General features: G+C 43.1%; 1 protein-coding gene across 1 annotated transcript in view; it reads right to left on the bottom strand.

Moving 5' to 3' along the window:
• The window catches only part of ldlrad4b (low density lipoprotein receptor class A domain containing 4b), a 58,548-nt gene extending 32,844 nt beyond the window's left edge, over positions 1 to 25,704 (bottom strand). The window contains exon 1 of the mRNA XM_061718196.1: positions 25,351 to 25,704. Coding sequence (XP_061574180.1) covers positions 25,351 to 25,444 — 94 coding nt within the window. The 5' untranslated portion in view covers positions 25,445 to 25,704. The remainder of the gene's footprint in view (positions 1 to 25,350) is intronic.
• Between the last annotated feature and the right edge of the window lie 639 nt (positions 25,705 to 26,343).

The following is a 26,343-nucleotide window of genomic DNA, read 5'->3' as shown; positions in this document are numbered from 1 at the left end:
TAATAAAAGGCTTGCAATATTTCAGTTGATTTGTAATTAATCCAGAATGTTATTTTTGTTGTTGTAATAAGAAAATCACAATATTCTAATTTACTGAGACATTTCTTTACACTTTCGAGAAAAAAGTCGAAATGTTGAGAAAAAAAAAAAATAAAAATTTCGAGAATAATGTTGAAATACAATTTCAAGAATAAAGTCAAAATTTCGTGAAGTCAAAATTTCAAGAATAATCGACTTTTTTCTCAAAATTGTACTTCAACATTAATCTCAACATTTCGACTTTTTTCTCGACATTTCAACTTTTTTCTCGAAGTGCATAATGAAAAAAAAAATCTTCCTCCTCTAAAATACCGGTATCATTTTTATCCTGCCCGGCCCTCATACTCTTCCGTACTTTTGTATTGTAATGTCCATGCAGGAAATAAAAATATCTTCATAACTTAGTGGGCCAACATTCTCCCATGAAAACATCTCCAAACTACTTTCCATTGCACATCAGTAGTTGGAGGTTTCAACTTTTCATTGTTAGGTTTCCCCTCCACTGTTTCTTCTGCGTGTTGATAACAAATGCATTCTGGGATACTTTGCAGTACCAGGGCCAGAAAAGTGTCCTCTGGATGCATCCATGCATCCTTTATCAAGGATCCTTCATCAAGCACAAGGACGTTTCAGGCGTACTCGACGAGACACGGGCTCTGACCTGGAACAGCCCTTCAGCTGCATCTGATTATGTTCCACAAATCCACAAGAACACAAGTGTACTGAACTGACATAAATGTGATCTCCAAGCCACAACAACAGACCAGCACTAGTTAGTGAATGAAATGGGTTTAGAGGTACTTTAGAAGTTATAAGCTGATGTGAAGCATCCACCAGGAAAAGGTCTCCGAGGGTCAGAGAGACCGCAGGAAGAGGATTCATGGTAATCTCAAGTATTTAGCCATTCATCAGTCCACACTTGTCAGTCTGCGCAGATAAAAGGTTAAGTTTTGTACTGTGGGACTCTCTCTAGAAGACTCCCAAACTAGACTCCAACGGAGAATGCTCTATGAGGTAAAGAACCCACAAGAAAGAGAGAAAAGGCTTGATGAACCCGGTCATCAGGTAACCGTTTTTGTTTTAGGTAACCGTTTTTGTTTTATTGTCTTAAGAACATTTCATGTCAGATTACTGCAGATAAGCAGCTAATTCCAGGCGTTTACTAACGTTCTCTAGCCAGTGTGGTCTATAGAGACACTGACGGTGCCTCCGAAATGCCATACTAAACAGTATATACTCAAAAAGTATACTTAAAAGGGGACCTATTATGGCATCTAATACCAATTTTAAACAGGCCTTGAATGTCTTAAAAACAAGCTTTTGATTGTTTTTGCTAAATAAATTAGAAATTCAGCCTCTGGGCCATGTCTTTATCATCCCATTCTCTAACCTGATTATCTATGCAGGATTCTGAGTGGGCGGGGCTATGATAATGAGGCTCTGTGCTGATTGGCTGCCTGAATGATGCGATACACCGCTACGAAAAAATGGCGGAAGCTCCGGCCGGCGGAGTTACACCGTGTCCTCACTGCATCGGCGACAAAATCAATTCCATTGCTTTATTTTCTATTGGACTGTCCTAACTGGCCGCAGCGACGCAGTGCTGGGCCGGTTTGAGCTGAACATTTGTCGGACCCCCTGCTTCTATTTTCTTCCTGCCGCTCGCGTTGAAAGCCGGTTGAAAGCGCTGTAGGAAACGGTCACGGATGAGGAACGGCTGATCCAGTTAGTTGAAATGAGAAGTTATCTCTATGATTCCTCCTCATTTCACTTCAAAAACCTCAATAAAGTGGCAGCTGCTGGAGGGAGATGGTCAGAGAACGTCCGATGTCACGCAGTGCTACGCGATAGTCGGACACTCGCATGCAGTTACACGGTTTTATAGTTGTGGGCGTGGTTTGCATTTAAGTTACGTAACGAAAATGCGCAGAATCTTATTGGCTCGTAGATCCACATCACACTGGACGTCTCATCCGGGCGGCTGTACAGACTCTGCAGAATTTGGTTGCTTTCCTCCTTCTCTGAGTTGGCAGGCTGAGAGGAGACCACTTTATATATGTTAAAGCAAGAAAAAACCTGTTTTTCATAATAGGTCCCCTTTAAGTTTGGCAGACTTTTGAGTAAATATCAGTAGTATGCATTAATTCGGACATACTACTCGGAGCCACACGGCACTTCCTGTCGTTGGGGCCAACTCATAAACAAAAAAAACTCAAAACAATAACATTAGCACTAGCTATCATTGGCTGTCTGTAGCTGCTCATTCATAAACTTTGCAAATACATCTACCCACACAATAATGTGATAAATGATGAACTCATCTGGTTAATATCTTATGGAAACCAAAGCGAAGTCACACCTGACTCCTCACATTTGAATTGTAGCGTGATGCTCCTGCTGCAGTATTGCTTGGTACCGGTAACGTTATCCTCCATTTTTGTTGGTTGCTAAGTATCTGCGCAGCACTTAGCAACCAAACACTATTGCATTGTGGGAAGTTTCTGCTTAGCTAGTGTCCATCAATCCATAATACATTTCTCCAGAATGAGTATGGATTGTACATACTATTGTGTATGTACTAAGGTTTCGGACGCACTAAAAAATCTCACATACTGTTTTTGCTACTCATTGGGGTGGAAGGATGGGATTTTGGACGCAGCTTGAGCTTCTCCAACATTAGCCTCTGCAAGTATCCCGACCTGACCGGCCCCGCCCCGCTGTCTCTTCCTCATCCGTCTCGTCACATCTTCCCTGCAGTAACTTGTCCATCGTTCACTCCCAACCCTCTTCCATCTTTCTCTTCACATTCTCCACTCCTTTCCATCGACGCGCCACTTGGGGAGTTCAGCTCCAGGTGACACGAACAGTGTAAGTAAGAAAGTACCTGCTCAGTACCACCTGCACGCAGACACTAGGCCATATCTCTTTAGTGATCTCTCAGCCAGGGACGGCCATGCCTTTGTTTTAACAGGGCAGAGGTCAGGTCAAGACCAAATAGTTTCTGTTTCGCCCCAACACAGTGAATGCACAGGTTTGAGGAACGGCTTCAAAACTTGGCATTAAAACAACAAAAAAAACAGATTTACGCAACATTGGATATACTCCGATTCATGGCCAATCAATACTGATGTCAATGCAGTGTAAGAGTAGACAAACGACTGTGACGTCACGTCTGCTCAGGTGGACACACTTGACTCCTTGATAGTCAGACACACATTTACTGCAGCAGAAGTCACATATTAACTGATGGAAAGCAATCTGGCACATGAAACGGGACAGACAGTCCAGCCCTGCAACTCACACACACGCAATGATGCCATTCATCGGGAGAGGCTTAGCATCTCCTGATTATTTACACTCCTGTCTGGGGAGAATACCACTGCTGCAACAAAGTACAAATACTTTGTTACTGGACTTTAGTAGATCTTATCAGCACTTTACTTGAGTATTTATGTTTCTGAAAACGTACTTTTACTCCTTACATTTAAAAACATAAACATCTTTACTTTCCACTCCTGACAATATCAAAAACAGGCTTGTTAAAGTGGTACACAGGGCTCATATTTCCAAAGCAAAGTTATCCTCCATGTACCCAGATATTAGTCCATACTGTGTAAAATGTAAATGTGCAGAAGCCTCTCTCATCCATATACTGGTCCAGCCCATGTCTAAACAAATACTGTTGGGAAGTCTTTCACACTCTCTCTCTGGTGCTTAGAATCAAGTTAGAACCAAACCCACTGACTGCCCTGTTTGGGTCATGGAGGGAGGAAGGAAGTTACTGCACAGAAACTCACGTCATCTCCTTTTGCCTAGAGGGTCTGCATTGACGTCACTTCACCACTGGACCAGCCCCCTTACTCACACTGAGCGGCAAAACATCAGCAAAAACAGCTGCAACTAGTGGAGAAGACGGGATAACAGCTGATTATCAGCTTAAATTAAAGGAAGTTGGACTTGACAGTGACCCGTACAGTTACCCCAAGAACCAGTGGTCCATGGACATTAATATTTGGTACAGTTACCAAGAACCAGTGGTCCATGGACATTAATATTTGGTACAGTTACCAAGAACCAGTGGTCCATGGACATTAATATTTGGTACAGTTACCCCAAGAACCAGTGGTCCATGGACATTAATATTTGGTACAGTTACCAAGAACCAGTGGTCCATGGACATTAATATTTGGTACAGTTACCAAGAACCAGTGGTCCATGGACATTAATATTTGGTACAGTTACCAAGAACCAGTGGTCCATGGACATTAATATTTGGTACAGTTACCCCAAGAACCAGTGATCCATGGACATTAATATTTGGTACAGTTACCCCAAGAACCAGTGGTCCATGGACATTAATATTTGGTACAGTTACCCCAAGAACCAGTGATCCATGGACATTAATATTTGGTACAGTTACCCCAAGAACCAGGGGTCCATGGACATTAATATTTGGCCACAAATCCAGTTTCCTGATATTTATATGTACTTTATTTCTATGCTGGGGAATTAGTAGATTAGTACTCTGGTAGGTTGTTGTTATTATTTTATTTTTTTCATACTGTTTAATTTTTTACATTTTGTACACTGGTGTATGCTATGATTAACATGCCCACGCCTACTCAAAATCTTTGTAATTAGCATTCAGCATTACACCTTTGTTACATTGAGAAAAACTTTTTTTTTATTCAAGATCTTTAATTCAAACCAGGCTGGTTGCCTCCTCCGCCCTCCACAGATGGAGACGTGACATGAAGAGCGTTACTGACTAGAGACGGAGATCAAGTGAGTGCAGGCGTTACGGTAGAGATAAATCTGCAGGGCAACATGGAGGAGGTGAGGGATCCAGGGAGTGTTGTGGAGTCAGACAGCCGTACAGCAACACGCTCCCCATCTGGGGCCACGCTGAAAAGGAGTGGTTGAAGTTGTCGACTCCAAGAAGGATTCATGGGAATGCTGCGTGTCAAACCCAAACCCCGACGCCTAATCTGAAAACACACATCAGGCTAAAGTGCATTTTCACTTGTTCTTATTAGCTTATTTATCATTTCGTAGCAACACTGTTGTCATGTTCCCTGCACCAGCTGGGTGCAGGCTAATAAAAGGAGGATTTCCTGCGTTTGTGTCTGATTTCTTTTAGTTTTGCCAGATTATTGAAATATGTGTTTATCATTGAGGGTAAAAAAATATTTGTACTTTTTTACTGAAGTGCATTGAAGACTCTGTACTTCCCCATCAAAGGCAACTGGACCACAATAGTTGAGGATATACGGAAAAACTGACCTTCTCCTTAAGAGTACAGGCTGAGCAGGATATAAAATACTGGGAAAGGTGGACTTTATATTCTGTGGAATGTAACTCATTGACTGTGTGAATGTAAAATCCAGTTTTTTGGGGGGGGGTTTCTTTATTTTTATTAATGTATGCCCTAAGTCAACCTGCTTGTTCTCTTGTTTTTTTCTTTTACTTCCTTTATTGTTGGAAAAAACCTGAAATCACCAATAAAGAGAAAGTTGCAAAAAAAAAAGACTGTACTTCCTTACTTTCACTCAAGTAATGAAGGTGAATCAGTACTTCTACCAGAACTTAGTAGCTGTACTTAGGTACAGAAGTACACCACCACCTCTGAAGACTGCGGCTCTCTCTTCAGCAGCCGTTACATCAGAAACCCCGTCAGCGACAGGAAAAGAGAGGCCAGGCCACTGCGTGCGTCTCCCGGGAACAAGCAGGTAGGAACTATTTTGGTCTGCGTGGACTGAATAAAGCCGTCCGTGTCCCGGCGTTAGGACCTGTTGCTGCCCGTGGACCACCAAGCAGAACTTCCTGGGATCCTTGAAACGCACAGCTCAGGAGCTGATGGAGTACAGAGGAGCTCTCCAGCACGTTAGTCACAGTATCGTGTCGTGCTTTTACACTAGTACCTACTCAGCTCGACTCGACTTGCCCTCGTTTCTTACCCAGATCAGAAGTAGGAGGTTGGAGTGAAGCTGCTGTGACGTATTTGATTGTGTATCTAAACAAAGAAGACAACAACACTAAGATGTAGAACCTGAAGGAGATAATAGATGTGCTGCTGGGTCTGTGGCTTGTGTTTGATACCAAGTTAAGAAATGAGAGTGAAAGAAGCTTCAAGCGGCAACGCTTTTTAAAAAAAATTTCTTTGTCTGCTGAAAAGTCAGCTGGATCTGTGAGCAGCTATGAAGAGACAGAGCTCCTGGTAGATCTGGTCGTTCCTTATCACCGTCTAGATCCCTTTTTATTTCTCTCCTCAGCACCAGGTTTATGAACATCTGCACCTCAGAGTTGGATCATGAAACAGACTTTTGCTGCCGTTGCTGGTTGAATAAAATGAACAATAAGCCGTCAGAGTCATGTTACATTTCTTTTAAAATTTACAAAAGGTAAAGTCCACAGAGAAAACACAAAAACAGATCCCCTAAAGTGGCTGGTGAGTACTGAGAAACAATCTCAAGTATACATATTTCTACTTTCTAAATAGTGTATGATGGTTATCCTAGTGATGGTTGAGGAGTTTGCTTGAACTTAGTCCACCTCCATCTCTTTCTCTGATTTCCTCCTCCTGACTCAGACGTCTGACTCCAACCCCCCGACCAATCGGTGGCCTGTAGTGTGATGATGTCAGATACAGCCGACTCAGCAGCTTAGAACCTCTGCAGAATAGATACAGAAAAGTATCTACTCGGCACGTTAGACCCCTGGTGGAAAAGAACCAAACCGAGTGGAGTCAAGCCGGGCTGAATAGGTACTAGTGGAAAAGCGCCATAATTGTAAAGTTGCACCATCCTGAAAAATGGTTGCAAAATGCAGCTAAATGGTCTCAGTCTGGAGCCCTGGATCTGCTGTTTTAATCTGGCCGACAGATGGGGCGGACTGTGGGTGAGCGGGGATAAGCGAGGGCCGTGCGCTGCGACAGCGCCGGGACGACACGGGGCCGGGCCAAGCCGGATGCTGCGACTATGACCTATATTAATAATTTACACGCAGGATCTCCATGAAGCCCAAAGCAGGAGCCCCCCATCACTATCACCCATGTGGGCCGGGAGACCAGCTTCCAGAAAGATGGAACACTGACACGAACCGTCTTCATCGATACCTGCGATTTGTCCAAACTTAAACTATATAATCCCCTAAACAGAAAAGCGCTTAGTAATCAGGGTGGAAAATGAGGTGTGTGAGCACAAACGGCCCAATACTGCAGGCTGCAGCTACTCAGACAGTCATCTGTTATTTCCATGACAACCAGTTGAAGTGTGAACATCAACTTACTATTTCCACATCATCTTCCTGTTTGAAAAGAGCTCAAATGGAAAAAAAAAAAAAAAAAAAGTCCACTGTGTCAGTCAACGTGCTCGGATTTTTGCAAGAAGCTAAAATTATTTTTATTGCAGCAAAGGAAACGAGACAGCATGCTGTCTGCAGTATATCCTGTATCCTGTAACCCTCCCTGACCTCTCATCCACCTGCAGAAACTACTTTACTAACAAACACCCCAACGGCCCCAACATGACACCAACTATACCTGATGAGGATTACAGTCTTTTACCTACATCTCAAATAAATACAGACTTGGAAGAGATATGTTCAGATATTTCCAGGTCAGAGACTACTTCAATAAAGAAATCAAACAATTAGACAATATTGAATTCAACTTGATTAATATCTTTACTGATGCAGTAAACATTTAGGCCTGTGATGAAAAAAAAAAAAAGAAAAAAAAAAAAAAATCGATTTTCCGATTCTAAATTGATTCTCATTAATTCCTAAAAATCGATTCGTATGTCAAAAGATCAATTTTTTTTTTTTCAACATTACATTACAACTTTTGGTATTTTTATGCTTATGCCCAAAAAAGGATGTTTTGTTGGCAACAATGTTTTTGCCTTTTAAATATGTTTAAAAGTATGAAAACGTTAAAGTTTTCAGTTATAATTGCATAAATTGTCTACATTTCATTACTTTATATACTGTCTTGGGGTTACATTTGCATAAAATGCCTAAAACCAAATTCTCAAAAATTAAAAACCCGAAAAAGACAGAAAATGGAAAAAATAAAACCGATTTCATACATCCTGCCCTGGATCTGTTTGATAATTCTGCCCCACAATGTTTCTGAAAGCAGTTCTATCAGCATTCTGGGAGGTGATTGGCCCTTACAGCATCATTAGCTGCCAATACTTGCTGTTGAATCTCAATATAATACTATAATAGCTCAAAAAACTGTTTTAATAACACTAACCCAAATCGATTTCGAATCAGATCAAATCTTGATAATCGATGCTGAATCTTAAGAATCGGAATCAAATCGATTCTTGACATTTGAATCAATCCCCAGCCCTACTGCCGATCCCAAACACTGCATACGTCAGACGCATGTGGGAGCTCTGGTGAGGAGAGGGAGGAGAGGACGAGGAGAGAGACAGAGAGCAGTGCTGGTTATGGTTGGGGGTTGGGAGTCAGAGAGGCAGGGGAGGCCGGGCCAGACAGTCCCTACCGCTCTCTGACCCCTGTCTGAGTGTGTGTTTGTGTGTGTGTCTGCGCAGGACTGCCCCCCCCAGCCAGACAATAGAGAAGGTCCTGTGCCTGATTGAGGTCAGCTGGTGGCTGCCGAGGGGAAGGAGGTGGAGGGAGAAGGGAGAGACGAGGGTGGAGGGGGGGTTAGGTACCAGACACAGTCTGGACGGGGATGGAGCAGGACGGAGAATCAGACCCACCCAATCCCTCATGCAGAGAGGAGGATGAGAGGCTTCCTCTTCTACACATCTCCTGCACCACTTTACCATTAACTGAAAGGTTAAACCAAGTTAACATTAATAGATATAATAAATATGCAACAGACAGCTAACTTAGAGGTTTGGAGGAGTGAATTTATTTCTTCGTGCCTCTTTATTACGGTACGTGCATCTAGCACCTACTGTGTGATCTGATTATACAGGACTGTCTCAGAAAATTAGAATATTGTGATAAAATTCTTTATTTTCTGTAATGCAATTAAAAAAACAAAAATGTCATACATTCTGGATTCATTACAAATCAACTGAAATATTGCAAGCCTTTTATTATTTTAATATTGCTGATTATGGTTTACAGTTTAAGATTAAGATTCCCAGAATATTCAAATTTTTTGAGATAGGATATTTGAGTTTCTTAAACTGTAAGCCATGATCAGCAATATTAAAATAATAACAGTCTTGCAATATTTCAGTTGATTTGTAATGAATCAAGAATGTATGTTATTTTTGTTTTTGTAATTGCATTACAGAAAATCACAATATTCTAATTTTCTGAGACAGTCCTGTAGAGGAAAATACCATTTTGTTCTGGGTTTTTTTTTCCTGGTCCATTTATGTTTTTAAAACCCAAAGCTACTTTCTCTCTCTGCTGTCTCGCTGCCTCTCTCCTCTGTTTCTCTGTCTGTGCTGTAATCCTTGTAATTTCCTGTGATAAGGTCAGATCCAGAGCAGGGCCCTGTTGGGGAGCAGCCAGAGGCCGAGCTGGCACAGGCTGTGGATTGACCCCCCTTTGACAGGCTAAACTAGGAGCTACGGTAGCAACGGTTAAACTGATCTGGTACAGGTTAGCAGCGTTTCGTAGATCAGAGACGAGGAGCTTCAGACTGGCCTGTCATGGTGTCAAAGCAAAGCAAAGCTGAATCAGCGGAGACCTTCATCAAACTGCTGTGTTCCAGTTGTGTCTGAAGCCTCAAACAGAAAAACAGAAAACGCCAGACCTATTCTAACACCGAGATAGTAATTCCCACGGCTGTATAGATTCTGCAGTTAATGTTCCTGTTTTGATAACCACAATAATTACACAATGTGGCCACGTTCTCTTCCTACGTTTCTCCTGCAGCTCTTATGAAAGCAGAAGTGAGCACTGAGAAAAGCCCTGGTAGGTTTCGGGCGACTATGCTTCCTCCTGTCAATCACCGCACACAACAGCGTGTGAGTTCAGGCAGGTAAACATCAACAACTTACTGTAGTCACAGTCGGAGCTCATTCACACATCAGTGTCGTCGAACACAAATATCACCTCGCTGAACGGATCCGTCTCATTACAGAAAACAAGGACCGAACACCGCACAGACACTCAGAGACCAACGTGGAACCACTACTCCATTCTGACGGCCAATCTCAAAACAAGCACAGGTTCAGAGAAAACTGGTGTTACTTTGACCCAACGGGCATGTTTTAGTCCATACCGGCCATCCCTACTGGACACCAAGATCAGGGAGCTGTGGTCCATGGAAGAGATGCACGTCTGCAGGGCAAGCTGACCACAACCAAACCCCCCAATTAAGGGGTATGACTGCAGAAACAAAGCACGACTGTAAACAGAGCAAATATTTACATAAAGAGGCGTCTGAGTGGGACCAAAAAGAAAATAAATTCAAGTGCCTTGTTGTCCCTAAAAGAGGTTACAGGGGCACGGCAGAAGTGCAGAGCATTTGCTTGAGGACATTCAAGTCCACAAGCTACCTCTTAAGACGATAGCAGTTTTTCACCCTACATGTGTCATTGTGGAGATTGTGATGGACAGGTGAGGTGCCCAGTGTGCCCCCACCTCTTACAAGGGATAGTTTTAAATACACGAGGCACTGCTTCAGTGATAATAGAGGGTATGCATTGACGTCACTTTCCCACTGGACCACGCCCACTTACTCACACTGAGTGGCAAAACATCAGCAAAACTGGCTGCAACTAGTGGAGAAGATGGGATAACAGCCGATTATCAGCTTAAATTAAAGGCAGTTGGACTTGACAGTGACCCGTACAGTTACCCCAAGAACCAGTGGTCCATGGACATTAATATTTGGTACAGTTACCAAGAACCAGTGATCCATGGACATTAATATTTGGTACAGTTACCAAGAACCAGTGGTCCATGGACATTAATATTTGGTACAGTTACCAAGAACCAGTGGTGAGAAGTCTGTGAAGTCGCATCTGTGACGTCATGCGCATTCCCTCTATTCAGGTGGAAGGATCCCTTCCCTCCTACTTGTGCACGATGACTGGAAGACATCATGTCGTGCTTAAGCCTGGAGAAAATTAGATACTCGCTTCAGCAATCAAATAAGTTCCAGAAAGTGTGGGGACCTTTCCTAGAAGCATTCCAGACCGCATCTGTGACGTCATGCACATTCCCTCTATTACCATCACGCAGCTCTGCTCCTCTTCATTTCTCAGTCTGAGGTACAACACTGCAAATGTATGATCAGATGATCTGTCAGAGTCCAAACCACTGGTACAGATTACGCAAATGTCACGGACTCATGCAAAAGATTACCTTTGTATGAGGAACAAAAATAAGTGAGCACGGCTATTGATCCTGCAGAAGGACTTTTAAATGCTGCCTAAAGCACTCAAGTCCTTGTACTGACGTGGTCACGGAGGCACCGAATCCACCCCTACGGAAACCCTGCCGTTCAAGCTCCTCCACGGTTCAAGAACCCCCCACTAACCCTGTAAGGAGACGCGTCAGCATTTACCCTGTCTGGGTGTTCCCGTTCACATGAAACAAACTAGGGCTGCAGATATCGAATATTTTAGTAATCCAGTATTCTACTGAAAATTCCATCCATTAATCGAGTAATCGGATAAAACATATTTTTGTTTAGTTAAAGAGCAATTATAAATATACATAAGATATTAGATGTTAATAGACATTACTAAGACTAAATTATATAATACAGTAGGTTCATGGCTGTGCATTTAAAACCCCTGAACCAAATTCACTGCCTTCACTCAAAAAACTAAGGATCTTACCAAGAAATGTTCTCATTTCTAACCTAAAAATGCCATTACGCCTGATAACACACAATACTTAAAAGGTTAGCTGTTTTTCCCACGTGTTTCAATTGAACTTTCATTTGTGTCAAGCTAATTTTAAATTCTAGTTAAGTTTTAAGTTAAAGTATAAGATTTTGAGTTTTGGCAGTGTTCAAAATATAATTCTGAGCCCTGCTGTATTGGAGCACATTAGACACCGGTGCTGCTTGTTTTATCCATCAATGACTACAGAGCTAAAATTGAAAACTACCCAGTTAGCTTTATTACGTTTATATTTTTCTGACATTTTCTGCCTTTTCTTTTAGTTAAAACTGTAGCGGGAACAGATGTTTAGAGGAACCTATGTATGTACCGGGTTAGAGGGGGAACATATAGGAGAACGGACCAGAAGAATATAGTGTGGATTGAAAATAAAAGTTAAGCACTGAACTAAATGTGTCTCCGTCTGGGCCATTGCAGACTGCCTGAGCACACATATATATATATATATATATATATATATATATATATATGCCTGAGCATGGCATGTTACAAAAACCAAACATATCCGCCGCCTCTTTCTTTTTCCTTTACGTGTGCGGTGTCAGCGCGTTGTACCGCATTAAATGTAGTCCGGGCAAAATACGATGCTTTGAGCAGCAAAATTAAACGATTCCTCGAGGCAGAGAGAATTCCTCGATCATTTTTTGTAATCGAATTATTCGAGGAATCGTTTCAGCCCTAAAACAAACAGATGAACCAAATTCTTACAAAAAGGTGTGCGGCACAGCATCTCAGAGCTTTTTCTCTGTGTGATAAGATCCGACACGCCATTTATGGTTTGAAAGCATGGAGGTTCACAAATGGCAATAAACATGCCAGCTATCCCATTTGTCCGCATGTTGGGAAAAACAAATTGACATGAAGAGAAAAAACAGGTTTTGCGGCGTCTGCCGTTGTGCCTGGAGTGCAACGTCTCGCTGACTGTAACGTGTCCATCCACGTCCGCAGACAGAGTCATGAGACAGGAGCCCTTAAACACCTCAGACCGTCCAACGGGGTGTAAATAGATGCGGACCGAGACGCCAGACTGCCAGCCCACCCCCACAACCATCAGCACCGCACACATGCTTGACGGATGGCCTGTCTTCAAACATACTGGGACTACAAATCTGCCCTCGTCCCAAGGGCATCTGGAGAACTAAGGGTGGAAGTCTGGTGTGTGTGTGTGTGTGTGTGTGTGTGTGTGTGTGTGTGTGGTGGGGGTGCAGAAACTAGACACAAAGGAAGTCTCAGCAGCAGTGACGAGGCTGCTGGGGCCGGAGCACCGGGAAGGAGAGGGAAGGGTCACCAAGACTCAACTTTTTACACGCGTTGGACTTTGGAAGCCGCTGCCCGCCTTTAACCTGCTCAGTCACTGCGGGCCACGTTGCATTTTCCACTGTGTTGTGACTACGAGAGCGTCGTCAGCGTCTCGGCCCAGCCGCCGGCTGGCTGATAAGATCGACGGATTTAGAATCAAACTAAGTATCAGCACTCCAGAAGATTTAAGGGCAGAAATTAAGTCAATCAGAAGAGAAAACTTGTTGTTCTGTAGAAACATATTAACATGATGATAATCCAGGTCCTGGACAGGGATGAGAGGTGCAGACAAAGACACACAACCAGCCCAAACACAGAGAAGCTAGGGCTCGTCATTCATTCCTTTATTACCTTCTTTGCTTTTCCTTCCTTCTTTCCTTATTTTCTCCATTCCTTCCTTCTTCCCTCCATTCTTTCTTTCCTTTTCTCCATTCCTTCCTTCCTCCCTTCCATCTTTTCTCCCTTCCTTACTCCCTTTCCTACTTCCTTCCTTTCTCCCTTCCTTCCATCTTTTCTCCCTTCTTTCCCCCCTCCCTTACTCCCTTTCGTACTTCATTCCTTCTTTCCTCCTTTCTCCCTTCCCCACTCCCTTTTCTCCCTTCCTTCCTTCTTTCCTACTTCCGTTCTTCTTTCCTACTTCCGTTCTTCTTTCCTTTCTCCCTCCCTTCCATCTTTTCTCCCTTCCCTACTTCCTTCCTTCATTCCATCTATTCTCCCTTCACCCTCCCTTGACCCAAAGACAGCACAAGGGTTAAACCCCGTGTGAATCCCCATTGACCCAGCTTCTTCAGAAGGAACAGATTTGACTATATCAAATAGACCGTTTTATTTATTCTATAACAAAGAAAAACACTGTAGTGGCCATTGTCTATTCACAATATTCATGATATAATAAATAATTTGTCTTTGTGCTGTATTCATTATCATTATCATTATTATTATTATTATTATTGACAGCAGTGGTCTCATTCTGCTCTAAACCAACGGTTTATCGCCCAGGCCTAATAGTAGGTACACAGACAGACTCGGTCCGTAGTGATTCTCCAAACAAATTAATATCTTGTTCGGTGAAAGCCTGTGAAGATAAAAGTTTAATCCACATTTCTATGCTTTCACCATTTCTGTTTCTGTCTTGGAACAGTATTTTAAAATGAATAGAATGGACTTTAATTCAGTGTTTCTGATCAAAACACACATTATTCATTCATTTAACTCGAGCAGTCAAAGATGTGATGAGAGGACTAAAACATGCACCTGACCAGAACTATTCATCCTCGGGTGTCACTGTCACGTTAAGTTTACTAAATATCTACAAAACTTCTTAAACCCGAAGAAGTGCAATATCTTTTTGACAGAATTTTATTTTTGTATTTAAAGCCGGCACAAAGGATATTTGATGTTGTGTTTTTCATCCAAGAGACTCCAGAAAGTAATGAGAAAAGAGAGAAAAAAAGAGAAAACCAGAACACGACCCAGGAAGAGACTAAGCGAGAATAAACCTTCAACACTGTTCACAAATAAAGGGGATCCATCTGGGCCACAAACGGCAAAAGTTAGTTTCTGCCACTTTACAAGAAAAGAAAAAGTTGAGCAACCTCTCCAGAGTCGCTGCACGCCACAAAGCCTTTTGATTTCCACGCCGACCAAATGTGTGGAAAAGTTGGCTGGGCCCTTCCTCTCATATTTAACTACCTTCCTGCTGGAAGTTTACCAAGCGGGTAATTACAGACGGATTGAGACGCAGCATTGTTCAAACCCCCAGAAGTTCATTTCTGGAGGCAGCTAGGAGCACGGAGACGAGGAGCGGTGAGAAGCTGCAGAGCAGACGACTAACTTAGATAATGCCTCACATTTAGACCCACACCCATGGTAAAGGGTCAATGACCAATAAGGATTTTCAACAGGTCCATTTTAAAATAATCTATTGCAGTAGTTCAAACATTAAGAATGTTGTGTACACATAAATACATTTTAAATTAAGAGATTTCAGAGTTTTTTGTCAAGATGAATTGGCACTATCCTTAAAAAAGGTCATGTGGTGCAACCATGATTCATATTAAAATAAATTAATTTCCTTAACATTTTGACATCTTTTTATTTACAAGTTTTCAGTATTATACAAAAATGGTTGTGTTTTTAATGGTCGCACCACATGATATTTCATAAAATGGACATCAGTCAAACTTTGTTTGTATATTATGATGGAAATATAAATACAAATGTGTTGCAATCTTATACACTACAAGACATTTCGGAAATCCTGCCAGATAGGGCAGAAGATTGATTTAAAAACATTTATTTCAAAAAAAGTCACCACATGACATTTTGACGCTTAAAACAACAACAAAATCCCAAATAACTAGTATTTTTTGTAAAATTCAAGTGAGTCCATATGTGGGACAGGTAGGTCATATACAAGACTGTCACAGAAAATTAGAATATTGTGATAGTTCTTTATTTTCTGTAATGCAATTAAAAAACTAAAATGTCATACATTCTGGATTCATTACAAATCAACTGAAATATTGCAAGACTTTTATTATTTTAATATTGCTGATTATGGTTTACAGTTTAAGATTAAGATTCCCAGAATATTCTAGTTTTTTGAGATAGGATTTTAGTTTTAGATAGAGATAGTTTTCTTAAGCTGTAAGCCATGATCAGCAATATTAAAATAATAAAAGGCTTGCAATATTTCAGTTGATTTGTAATGAATCCAGAATGTATGACATTTTTGCATTACAGAAAATAAAGGACTTTATCACAATATTCTAATTTTCTGAGACAGTCCTGTATATGGTATTTTTTTATCCATTTAAACCTTTTTTGAATTGAAAAAAAAAATCAGTTTTTCAGAAAATATAGGCGTCACGTCATTGACCCTAAAGCCAGTGGTTCAAACTGCACTTTCCCTCCACGTCCCTACGATCCGGGAAGGTTTACAGTGTCTCCACACCAGGATGCGAGCTAAAGCTACGCAGGCCGAGTGCAAGTGCAGGTCAAATGTGAGGCGTAAAACCGGCTCTGGGGGACCCTTCGCCACCACCCCATAACATAAAACAAGCAACTCCTTCTTGGTGGAACTTGAGCTGTGCCGTTCAAGGCTACAGCCAGCGCGTGAGAGGCGGCAGACTATACAGGCCTCCATTCAGGGACACTTGCAGAGTGCACAAACTCCCTGTGAAAGTAATTATAGGAGCAGTGATTGCAAAAGAAACCCAAGTAGTACTGCTCGCAGACACAAAACCCATTCATCTCACGTGTTAAGCAACACAGCAGGTGGCCTTCCAATACCGCCAAATTAACGCTAGCCAACGTTCACATGCATTTGTGCTGAACCGAATATCTCACGTCTTCTTCCCCTCTCGCGTTCACGCGTCTCTTTAGTCCCACTCCTTCACTAAACTGCTCAGAGCTGCAGGACGGGGCTGCCACCTGGATCCAGAGCTGGTTATCAAGTCCCGACCGACATTAAAGTGCACACATGAAGACTTCCCGCTGCTAGTCAAATTGTCAAATTGGTTTAATTCACCGTACGAATTGAGAACTGGGAGAGTTGCACTCATAAAAAGAAAAACACCATGGAAACGCCGAGCCTTTTTAGCAGTAGCTTTGTCCCAAATTCAAAGTTTCGCTTTTGTTTTGCAAAAAACCGTCAACGAAATCCACCTCATGTCAGTTTGGATTTGAGTTTCCGTACATCCACTCTTCTTCTTGTGTTTTGACTCTGTTTGAGGGATAACAGAACTCGTATGGTCACTCTTCACACCTTTTTGAAACGTCACTGTTCTTTTTTCTGTGACCAACCAACATATTTGCTTCATTGTCCAGATTCATTACTGTAAGTTCTGAAGAAATGGCTCTTATTTTCTGGCAGAGTAATAATAAACAGGTAGAACGTCACCACAAACATAGCTGCTGTTAATATTACCTCAGATTAATAACAACACATGGTATCACCCTTCACCCTGAATGCAGGCATTGTGATGTAGAATTGTCAAATTGGTTTGACTCACTGCACAAATCGGCAGATTACTTTTGTAATACTGTATTTGACCCGGTCTTTGTACGTTTTGACCGTATAGAAACGTATTTCTTGCCATTATAAGAATGAGATGTTTACCTGCTGTACTCTACTGCCCTTACTTTTTTACTTTTAATGTTGATGTAAAGCACTTTGAATTACCTTGCGTTGAATTGTGCTATACAAATAAACTTGCCTAGTCCCTCTCATCCAGAGAGAACCACCAAACCACCTAAACGTGGTGCCGGTCCTGTACCTGCCGGGCGGAGGACGGCCTTGAGGAAACTCTCCTGTCTACTGCTGCTTAACCACTGGTGATCACTGACGCCCCGGCTCTTTGCTTCCAACTCATTTCAATGGATTCAATCATTGTCTTCTGTACACACGTCTGCAGACCAGCCTTCACTGATCTGCTGAGACATTATTCATTGTTGTCGTCCATCCCCGTTTCCTTTCCTCTCGTCCTCCGAGAACGGTTGCATCCCTGGAAGAGGGCTCAGATCAACTGAGGTGACTGTTTGAGTGCAATACGTTGCACGGCGACTATTATTATTTAAAGTTCCTGCACCGTGTAACCACAACATGCTAAATGCTCATGCTGGGATCCAGACTCAACGCGCTTAAAAGGCAAATCCTACCGGGGAAGGGAAGCGGGTCACAGACCCCCCACAGCCTTCTTTCTTTTGACAAAGGCTATTTAATTAGGAATTATTAATAATAACACAACATTGTTTAAATAAATAAACTCAAAAAACCACGTAACAAATGAATCTTAAAAGAAGCAAAGGATAAATAAATAAAGAACCCAGAAAGAGGCCGGACTGGTTATTTGGCTACAGACTGCAAGGTCAATATTGTCCGAGTGTAAGAGGGCCTGTCTGCCGGCGTCAGGACATACATCCATGTGTAAATGTTGTGAGCGTGTACGTGAACATCTCAGTGGATGTGTCGGAGTGCTGCCCGGGTGCCCGGCCCCAGGCGGCTGACTGATGACCCTGCCGCCACCTCCACACTAACACCACTCATACGCAGGATTACAGCTCAGGCAGCTTTCATCCGTCTGGCCGACTGGTCTCTGCTCCAGACTAAGTCTGGAGACACAAAGAGTGCCGCCGCTCACGTCACAGACGCCACTGTCCAGACGCAGGTGCACGCACGCACATATGTGTGCACCAAAGCCAAAAACAACCAGAGATGCATGTTTTATAAAAGATCCCGGGCCCAAAGATCTTTTATACCCTCTGGTTTAACTCTGCTAAATAAATTATAGATGCATTATTCATTTCATAATCCACAAGGTTTGGTGTGAAGCACTTTAGGATCATTGTGTTAAGTTATGTTATTGTAAAGTGTTGTACTATACTGCACTTAATTGTTCTATGTCGAATTGTCTTGTATTTGTTGTTCTGTTTTTTTTGTTTTTTTTTGACCATGTATTCTGTACGGAAGAGTATTATTTTAGAGGAGGAAGATTTTTTCTTTATTCTGCACTTCGAGAAAAATGTCGAAATGTTGAGATTAATGTTGAAATTCAATTTCGAGAAAAAGTCGAAATGTCGAGAAAAAAATCAAAATGTCGAGAATGTTGAAATACAATTTCAAGAATAATGTTGAATAATGAGTATAAACAATGAGAATAAACGACTTTTTTCCTCAACATTTCGACTTTTTTCTCAAAATTGCACTTCAACATTAATCTCGATATTTCGACTTTTTTCTCAACATTTAGACTTTTTTCTCGACATTTAGACTTTTTTCTCTAAGTGCACAATAAAAAAAAATCTTCCCCTCTTTTTTCTCCAGCATGGCCCTAATACTCTTCCGTAATTCTGACTGCCACAGATGCAAAAATAATTTCCGAAAGGACAATAAATTGAAGCTAACTAATGTCTTGTTTTTTTTTAAAACACAAGGTGATTCTTTTCCCCTCGTGACGCAGCATTGTGATGCTGTTCCTGACGCCTTACGAAGTCTTACTGTTGATATCAGAAACGATCAGGCTGATCCGAAGATGGTACTTGGGACTAAGAATCCGGACAATCACAGGTTGTGCTATCTGATGCAGCACACACATTCATATCATCAGAAACTGAGGTGCTGGGAGGGTCGTGTGGAGTGAAAATGTGAGTCTGGCACGACAAAACAGAAGCTCTTATCCCCATATGAAACACACCTGATGTTGACCGTTGTGCTGCCGTCACGCCACAGACGTGACAGAGATTTAACCCACGACATGATGAAGTGGAAGAACGGGTTTAAGGACAGACACTCAAAGCAGTGCTCTTGTTCCAGCCCATGGATAGACGCTTGTCCAAACACAGCACGGCCTGCGTGCTACACACCTCTCCAGGGGCTTTGTTCTGCTTTCCGGGAGGCCGTGTGTTCAAGTGAGTTATGAATGGTCAAGGATCAACGTGAAGCCTGCCATGCCTCTCAGCAAACACTGTAATCGCCTAGTCTGACACACCGGCTACCTTCCCAGACGCAGACACGCTGCCGTCTGGACCTGGGATGACAAGTTACTAATGGCTCTTTTCCACTAGTACCTACTGTACTCAGCCCGACTCCACTCGCCTCGGATTTGCGCTTTCCGACTAGGGTTCTAACGTGCCGAGTAGATACTTTTCTGTAACTATTCTGCCGAGGTTCTAAGCGGCTGAGTCGGCTGTATCTGACATCATCACACTACAGGCCACCGATTGGTCGGGGGGTTGTGATAGAGATGCACCGATCAGGATTTTGAGGGCCGATCACCAAAATCAGTATCTGCTAATCCCGATGTTGCCGATCACCGATTGAAATCCATAATTCATCAATAGTGTTGTCTCATGTACACAACACTGACATTGTATTATTAGGTATATTGTCTAGAATTGTCTGTTTTATTTCAGGCTGAAGCAATGTGCAATATTTCACTCTAGAGACTCTTAGAGACGACTTAGACTCAGCTTACAAAGAGTAAGTGTAGCTCACTAGCTTCAGCTTTCCTGTGGCAGTTTGTTGTTGTAAACGTCATCTGATCGGCCCACTTTGAACTATTATTTTCCGATCAAAACCGATAGGGGCATTATCGGGCCGATACTGATCGGTTGCCGATCGATCGCTGCATCTCTAGGTTGGGAGTCAGACGTCTGAGTCAGGAGGAGGAAATCAGGGAGAGAGCGACTCGCGGCTTCTTGGTCATTTTATTCAACCAGCAACGGCGGCAAAAGTCTGTTTGGTGATCCAACTCTGAGGTGCAGATGTTCATAAACAAAGAGAATTAAAAAGATCTAGACGGGCGATAAGGAACGACCAGATCTACCAGGAGCTCTGTCTCTTCACAGCAGCTTCGCTCCAACCTCCTACTTCTGTTCCAGGTGCTGAATTGTAGTGGAAAAGAAACCAGGCCGAGTTGAAATGAGTAGAGCTGAGTAGGTTCTAGTGGAAAAGCGCCAAAAGTCTAACGTCAAGACAACATGCCAACTGAATCCTTCACCACAGACACCCCACATTTCTGTGGGCCACAGCCGAAGCGCAGCGTTAATCTCACGCTTTCATTCAACCGTCCTGAATGTCGACCCACGCTTGCTTCTTCGAGGAATCTCACACACTTCACGTTACACAACGCACCCCTTGCGCTGCTACCCGTGTCTTCATTCAGACAAAGGGGAATTTGTATTTAGTTCAAGTGAGATGACCTCACCCGGTTGGCACATAACAACATCCCCGCAGGGCTTCGGGGACGGGAATGATTGCAGTTAAGAGTCGATGCTAAATTAAATGCCTCCAGAATGGAAAATGTTGGAGCGGCACGCGCCTGTAGCAGGATCCTGCAGGGACGGTACTTTAGCAAAACACTGCGACCATGAGAGGAGTTAACAGCTTTGAAAAAGGTTCTCGGCGTCGCCCGTCACGTCAGACGGCTGTGCAACTTCCAGCTAAAACTGTGCACATCCAGCTCTGTCAGTGCCAGGACTTCACAACACCACACCTACAGTACGAGCTAAAGCGAGAGAACAACACTCGTTAAAGTGTCTCTGCCGTTCAGAGAGCGCAAGAGAAACCCAACGTGTAGGCTGAGGTTCGGTTCCCGGCCGTGACACACAACCGTTTGTGCTGTGATCCTTCTGTGTTCGCAGTCCCTTTCAATTTCCCTGCTCGCCCTGAATAAAAGAGGAAACACACCAGCGAGACAGCCTGCCCTGCTTTAAAGGGAAAAAAAAGGAGAGAAAAAAGAGAGAAGGCCGACTGTAGCTCTTTTCTTCAGCCAGATAAATCATCAAAGCATGAGCTGCATTATTCAGCTTTGCCGAGTCTGCATGACAACACGGCCGACAAACAAGAGCCCCTTTCAAACCCAGACGGCCACTACAGTGCGACGCGGCTATTCCGCGCTACTTGTGAATGAAGCTCCCTCCAGATAGCGAGACGTTTGGAAAGTAATGCAATAAAAATACCAGGGCGGCATTTATTTAAAGTACGCACACATGTGTAACCAGAAATACTCCACAGTTTGCTCTGCTGTGAAATACTTGGCAAGTGTCTGTTAACGCAATCATCTGACTTCTCTTTTTTTTTTGCAGATTAACTAATTAAGCTTTCTGCTGTGTCAGAGTGTAAGTGTGCACCAGCTCGCTTCGGATGAAGGATATGTTTCCTGGCCGGCGGTACCTTGGTGCCATGGAGGAGTGGAACACCAGTTTGTCTGCCAGACACACACACACAGACACACACACTCTCTCTTCTTGGTTACAATGTGGCGTCAGCACAACTCCTCTCTGCTGCCAGATGTAAATCTAATATCCTGCCTTCACCTCACGTTGCCCGGCTCTGGCCTGGGCCCCAGTGGAAATTACACATCACGGTAATTCTGTCCGTCCGTCCCTCGGCACGCCTGCAGCTCGGCCGGCGTGTCTGCGTGTCAAGCCCGTCTATACATTAGCCTCTCTGACATCGGAGGTGTCTGGCCGCGTCTCTGTTTACGTCTCTGTCGCTACACGTCTGGCTGCCCGGGTTTCAGGCTGCCCGCCCGCCCGCCTGCCTGCATGTCTGCTGTTTGTTTGTCTTTGTCTCTGCAGTTCAGCCACGCTGCACACACGCACTCCCGGAGCCACTGTCCTCTGCTCTGCAACCCCTGTGTCTGCATGCGCCTGCAATGTGTCTGCATGCGCCTGCAATGTGTCTGCATGCGCCTGCAATGCGCCTGCATGTGTCTGCAATGCGCCTGCATGCGTCTGCAATGCGCCTGCATGCGTCTGCAATGTGTCTGCAATGTGTCTGCAAGCGTCTGCAAGCGTCTGCAATGCGCCTGCAATGCGCCTGCAATGCGCCTGCAATGCGCCTGCAATGCGCCTGCAATGCGCCTGCAATGCGCCTGCATGCGCCTGCAATGTGCCTGCAATGTGCCTGCAATGTGCCTGCAATGTGTCTGCATGTGCCTGCAATGTGTCTGCATGCGCCTGCATGTGCCTGCATGCGCCTGCATGCGCCTGCATGCGCCTGCATGCGCCTGCAATGTGTCTGCATGCGCCTGCAATGTGTCTGCATGCGCCTGCAATGTGTCTGCATGCGCCTGCAATGTGTCTGCATGCGCCTGCAATGTGTCTGCATGCGCCTGCAATGTGTCTGCATGCGCCTGCAATGTGTCTGCATGCGCCTGCAATGTGTCTGCATGCGCCTGCCTCGACCGTAGAGGGGAACATCTGCAGTGGATCAAGCAGGCGGCCCCCCAGAAGGGACTGGCCCCCCAGGACGGGATGGGCCGGTGCTCTGCCAATTTCTGCTGCTTTGCCAAAAAATGCTACGTAATGGTTTTCTACCTTTGTAGAGCTACACTTTTACTGTGTTTTACTCCCTAAACCACTTCCTTTTCCCCCCAAGTGGTCCTTGTCACTTGCCAGGCCGTCATTGTAAATAAGAATATGTTCTTAATGACATGCCTGGTTAAATAAAGACGAATGACTGAATGAATATCAAATAAAGCCATAGAATTGTTGTTGTTTTTTCCTCTTTATCGTATAATGTTCACAAAGTGTAATGCAACTCATGTCATGTCATGGGTAGTGTTTTTTTAAAGGATAAAATACTCAACATTCCATATTATCAAATTTACATCGTGCAAGAAATGATGCAAACTTTGAAAATCGACTGTGCGCATGCGCAGAACCACAAAGTAGCATTTCTCGGCAGGTAGAAAGGATTGGCAGAACACCGGCCCCCCCTAGGACGGGCTAGCCGCCCCAGGACGGGCCGGCCCTGACGGCCGTGAAGGCTTCTCCCTGCTCCCTTCTCTGCTCACAGACACACACACAGACATAACATACCATTCCAGCGTTTCCTGTCTGCGCTGACAGGCAAAGTATTTAACCCTCCGTGGTCATCTCCCTCATCTCCAAGCGCATGTGCAGCCAGGTAGGAAGGAGCACAGACTGTGCACAAGTCTCGGGCATTCCAACTTTATTTTCCAGCGTCTTTCCGACACAAATCATTCACAGAAACGCCATAGCAAGCATCAGTTTACCAGACAGCCTCCCTAACAAGAGTTACATCCGTGCTCGGTTGTGGGGGAGGTCACACTAGTCAAGTCCTTTTGTCCTCAACATTATGTGATTTTCATTTTGGGAGCATGTTCATGACCCACAATAACCCGATGAATACCTCTGATAACACCGTGAACTTATGTCAGCATCTCTTACCAAAGAGACGGAAAAATCTCATGCAGATTTAAACAAGACAAGAGGTGCCACAGACTTTTGCACGTACTGTATATCTAACTGCACAGAAGTGAGAATAGTTAATCTATAAAGTCCTAATAGCATGTGTCAAAAGATTAAAGTAGCTCATCAAAATACACACAGAAGTGCATCAAAATCTAAACTATTAAAATACTTCATGATACTGATGAGTCCGTTATCCATATTGCTGGCTGTCGTGTGAGCTTCAAAGATCTTACATCTTACTGATTTTATTTCTCCTTGTAATAACTAAACTACACAGTCTGATCCCAATTTTGTGTAAGACACAGAGCTATGATTTCAAGCACTTTCAAGCACTTAAAACTAAAATTCAAGCACTTTTCAGGCCTTGAAAACACAACATTGAAATTCAAGCACTTTCAAGGATTTCAAGCCCCCGTAGGAACCCTGTTGACTGCGGTGAATTAATATTTACTCATTTGTTTCCCTTCCGCGGCCACACGGGACAAGCAGGGGCGCCACCAGGGGTGGGCCTGGGGTGGCCATGGCCCCTCCTACAAATGTGTTGGCCACCCCACTGGCCTCAACAAAAAAAACACTTGTCGGTAACATAGATTCTATCGCCAGTTATGAGTTTCATCCCAAATCATTTGGGCAAAATGCATATCAGTAGGCGTTTGAGTATTTCTGAGTTTCTGAATAATAATAATAAATATATATATATATGTGCATGCATTTTTAGTATATAATATAGATCATATATATATTTTTTAATATATCATATATTTTCTAATACATATATATATTTTTGTGTGTAGGCTATATTTTATATATATATATATATATATAGCCTTGGGGGGTTTTGCTGCTCATAATATATATATATATATATATATATATATATATATATATATATATATATATATATATATATATATACATATACATATACACACACACACACACATATATATATATATATATATATATATATATAAGATATACACACAAAAATATATATATGTATTAGAAAATATATGATATATTAAAATATATATATATGATCTATATTATATACTAAAAATGCATGCATATATATATATATATATATATATATATATATATATATATATATATATATATATATATATGCCTTATGTTTTTACCAACATGGTATGTTGGTACCATTAATACATATGCAGACAAGTTAAAAAGTAAAAAAAAAGTATTTCTGAGCAACAGACAAAATAAATAAATAAAGTCCAGTAATGATGTCTTTTAGTTTTGGTGTCCCCCCGAAGAAATGAAGTGGCCCCATGTGGCCCCCCCTAGGAAACAGTTCTGCAGGCGCCCCTGGCGGGACCAGCTGCACAGAAACCCGGATTAAGCAGTAAAGTCTTGCAGGTTTTTAAGGTCAGAAAGCCCTCTCTCCCTCTGGGAGGGGGGTGTTGTTACTCACATATCTCCATTCCCTGTGGCTGGGAAGCGGTGCAGTTGCAGGAGCAGGTGACATTGGGGTTGCCGGGGCCGCCAGAGGCCGTGTCGTTGTGCATGGGTGTGGGCGGACCGGGACACCGCTCCGGGGGCAGAGCCAGAGCCACAGCCAGAGCCGGGGCCGCCCGGCCGGAGGAGCCGACGCCAAACTTCCAGCCAGCGGCAGCTATACACTAACTCCCGGTTGCAAGGTTCGCAGCTTAATCTTCACGCGTCTGCGTCCCTCACGCCATTATTCAGTCGTTCGGAGCGGCTCGGTGAAGTTGAATTAAAGAGGTATTTGCAGGGATGAGCCCCGTCCGTTAACGCATAACTCTCCCCTCCGCCGCTCGGAGCAGCTGTCCTCCCTCTGCCGGAGCGCCGCAGACACAGGGGCGCAGGCCCCGCCCCCCGCACTGACGGACAGGCAAGGCGGCCAATCACAGCCCTGGATCGGGCGGGCGGGGGGCGGGGCCGTGAGGGATGCTGCCTTCAAGAGCTGCACGGACATGTCGACATTGTCACCAAATCAGACGGAAATCACATCAAAAACAGCAAAATGCGACACAGTCCAGCCTGCTGTCTATACACACGAATCGGAAAAGTTTTTTTTAGTTCAATGATTCACTGTTGTGTATGACTTTACGTTTTATGAGGAGCAAAAACCCCCCCAAGGCAACTGCATTTTGTGAAATGATGCAGATTTGAGATCTAAAATCCGGTTCAGTGCTTTTTTTGAGAACGGAAATAATCCAGTTAAAACACACACCCAAACACACACACACGTGTGTATGTGTGTGTGTACTATATATATATATATATATATATATATATATATATATATATATATATATATATATATATATATATATATATATATATATATTAAAAATATATATATATATATATATAAATATAAATATATATATATATTTATATATATATATTTTTTAAATATATATATATATATATATATATA

The sequence above is a fragment of the Cololabis saira genome, chromosome 3 (assembly GCF_033807715.1).
Source record: "Cololabis saira isolate AMF1-May2022 chromosome 3, fColSai1.1, whole genome shotgun sequence".
Lineage (NCBI taxonomy): Eukaryota > Metazoa > Chordata > Actinopteri > Beloniformes > Belonidae > Cololabis > Cololabis saira.
Note: the sequence above shows the minus strand (reverse complement) of the source record. Positions and strands in the feature narration are given on the sequence as shown.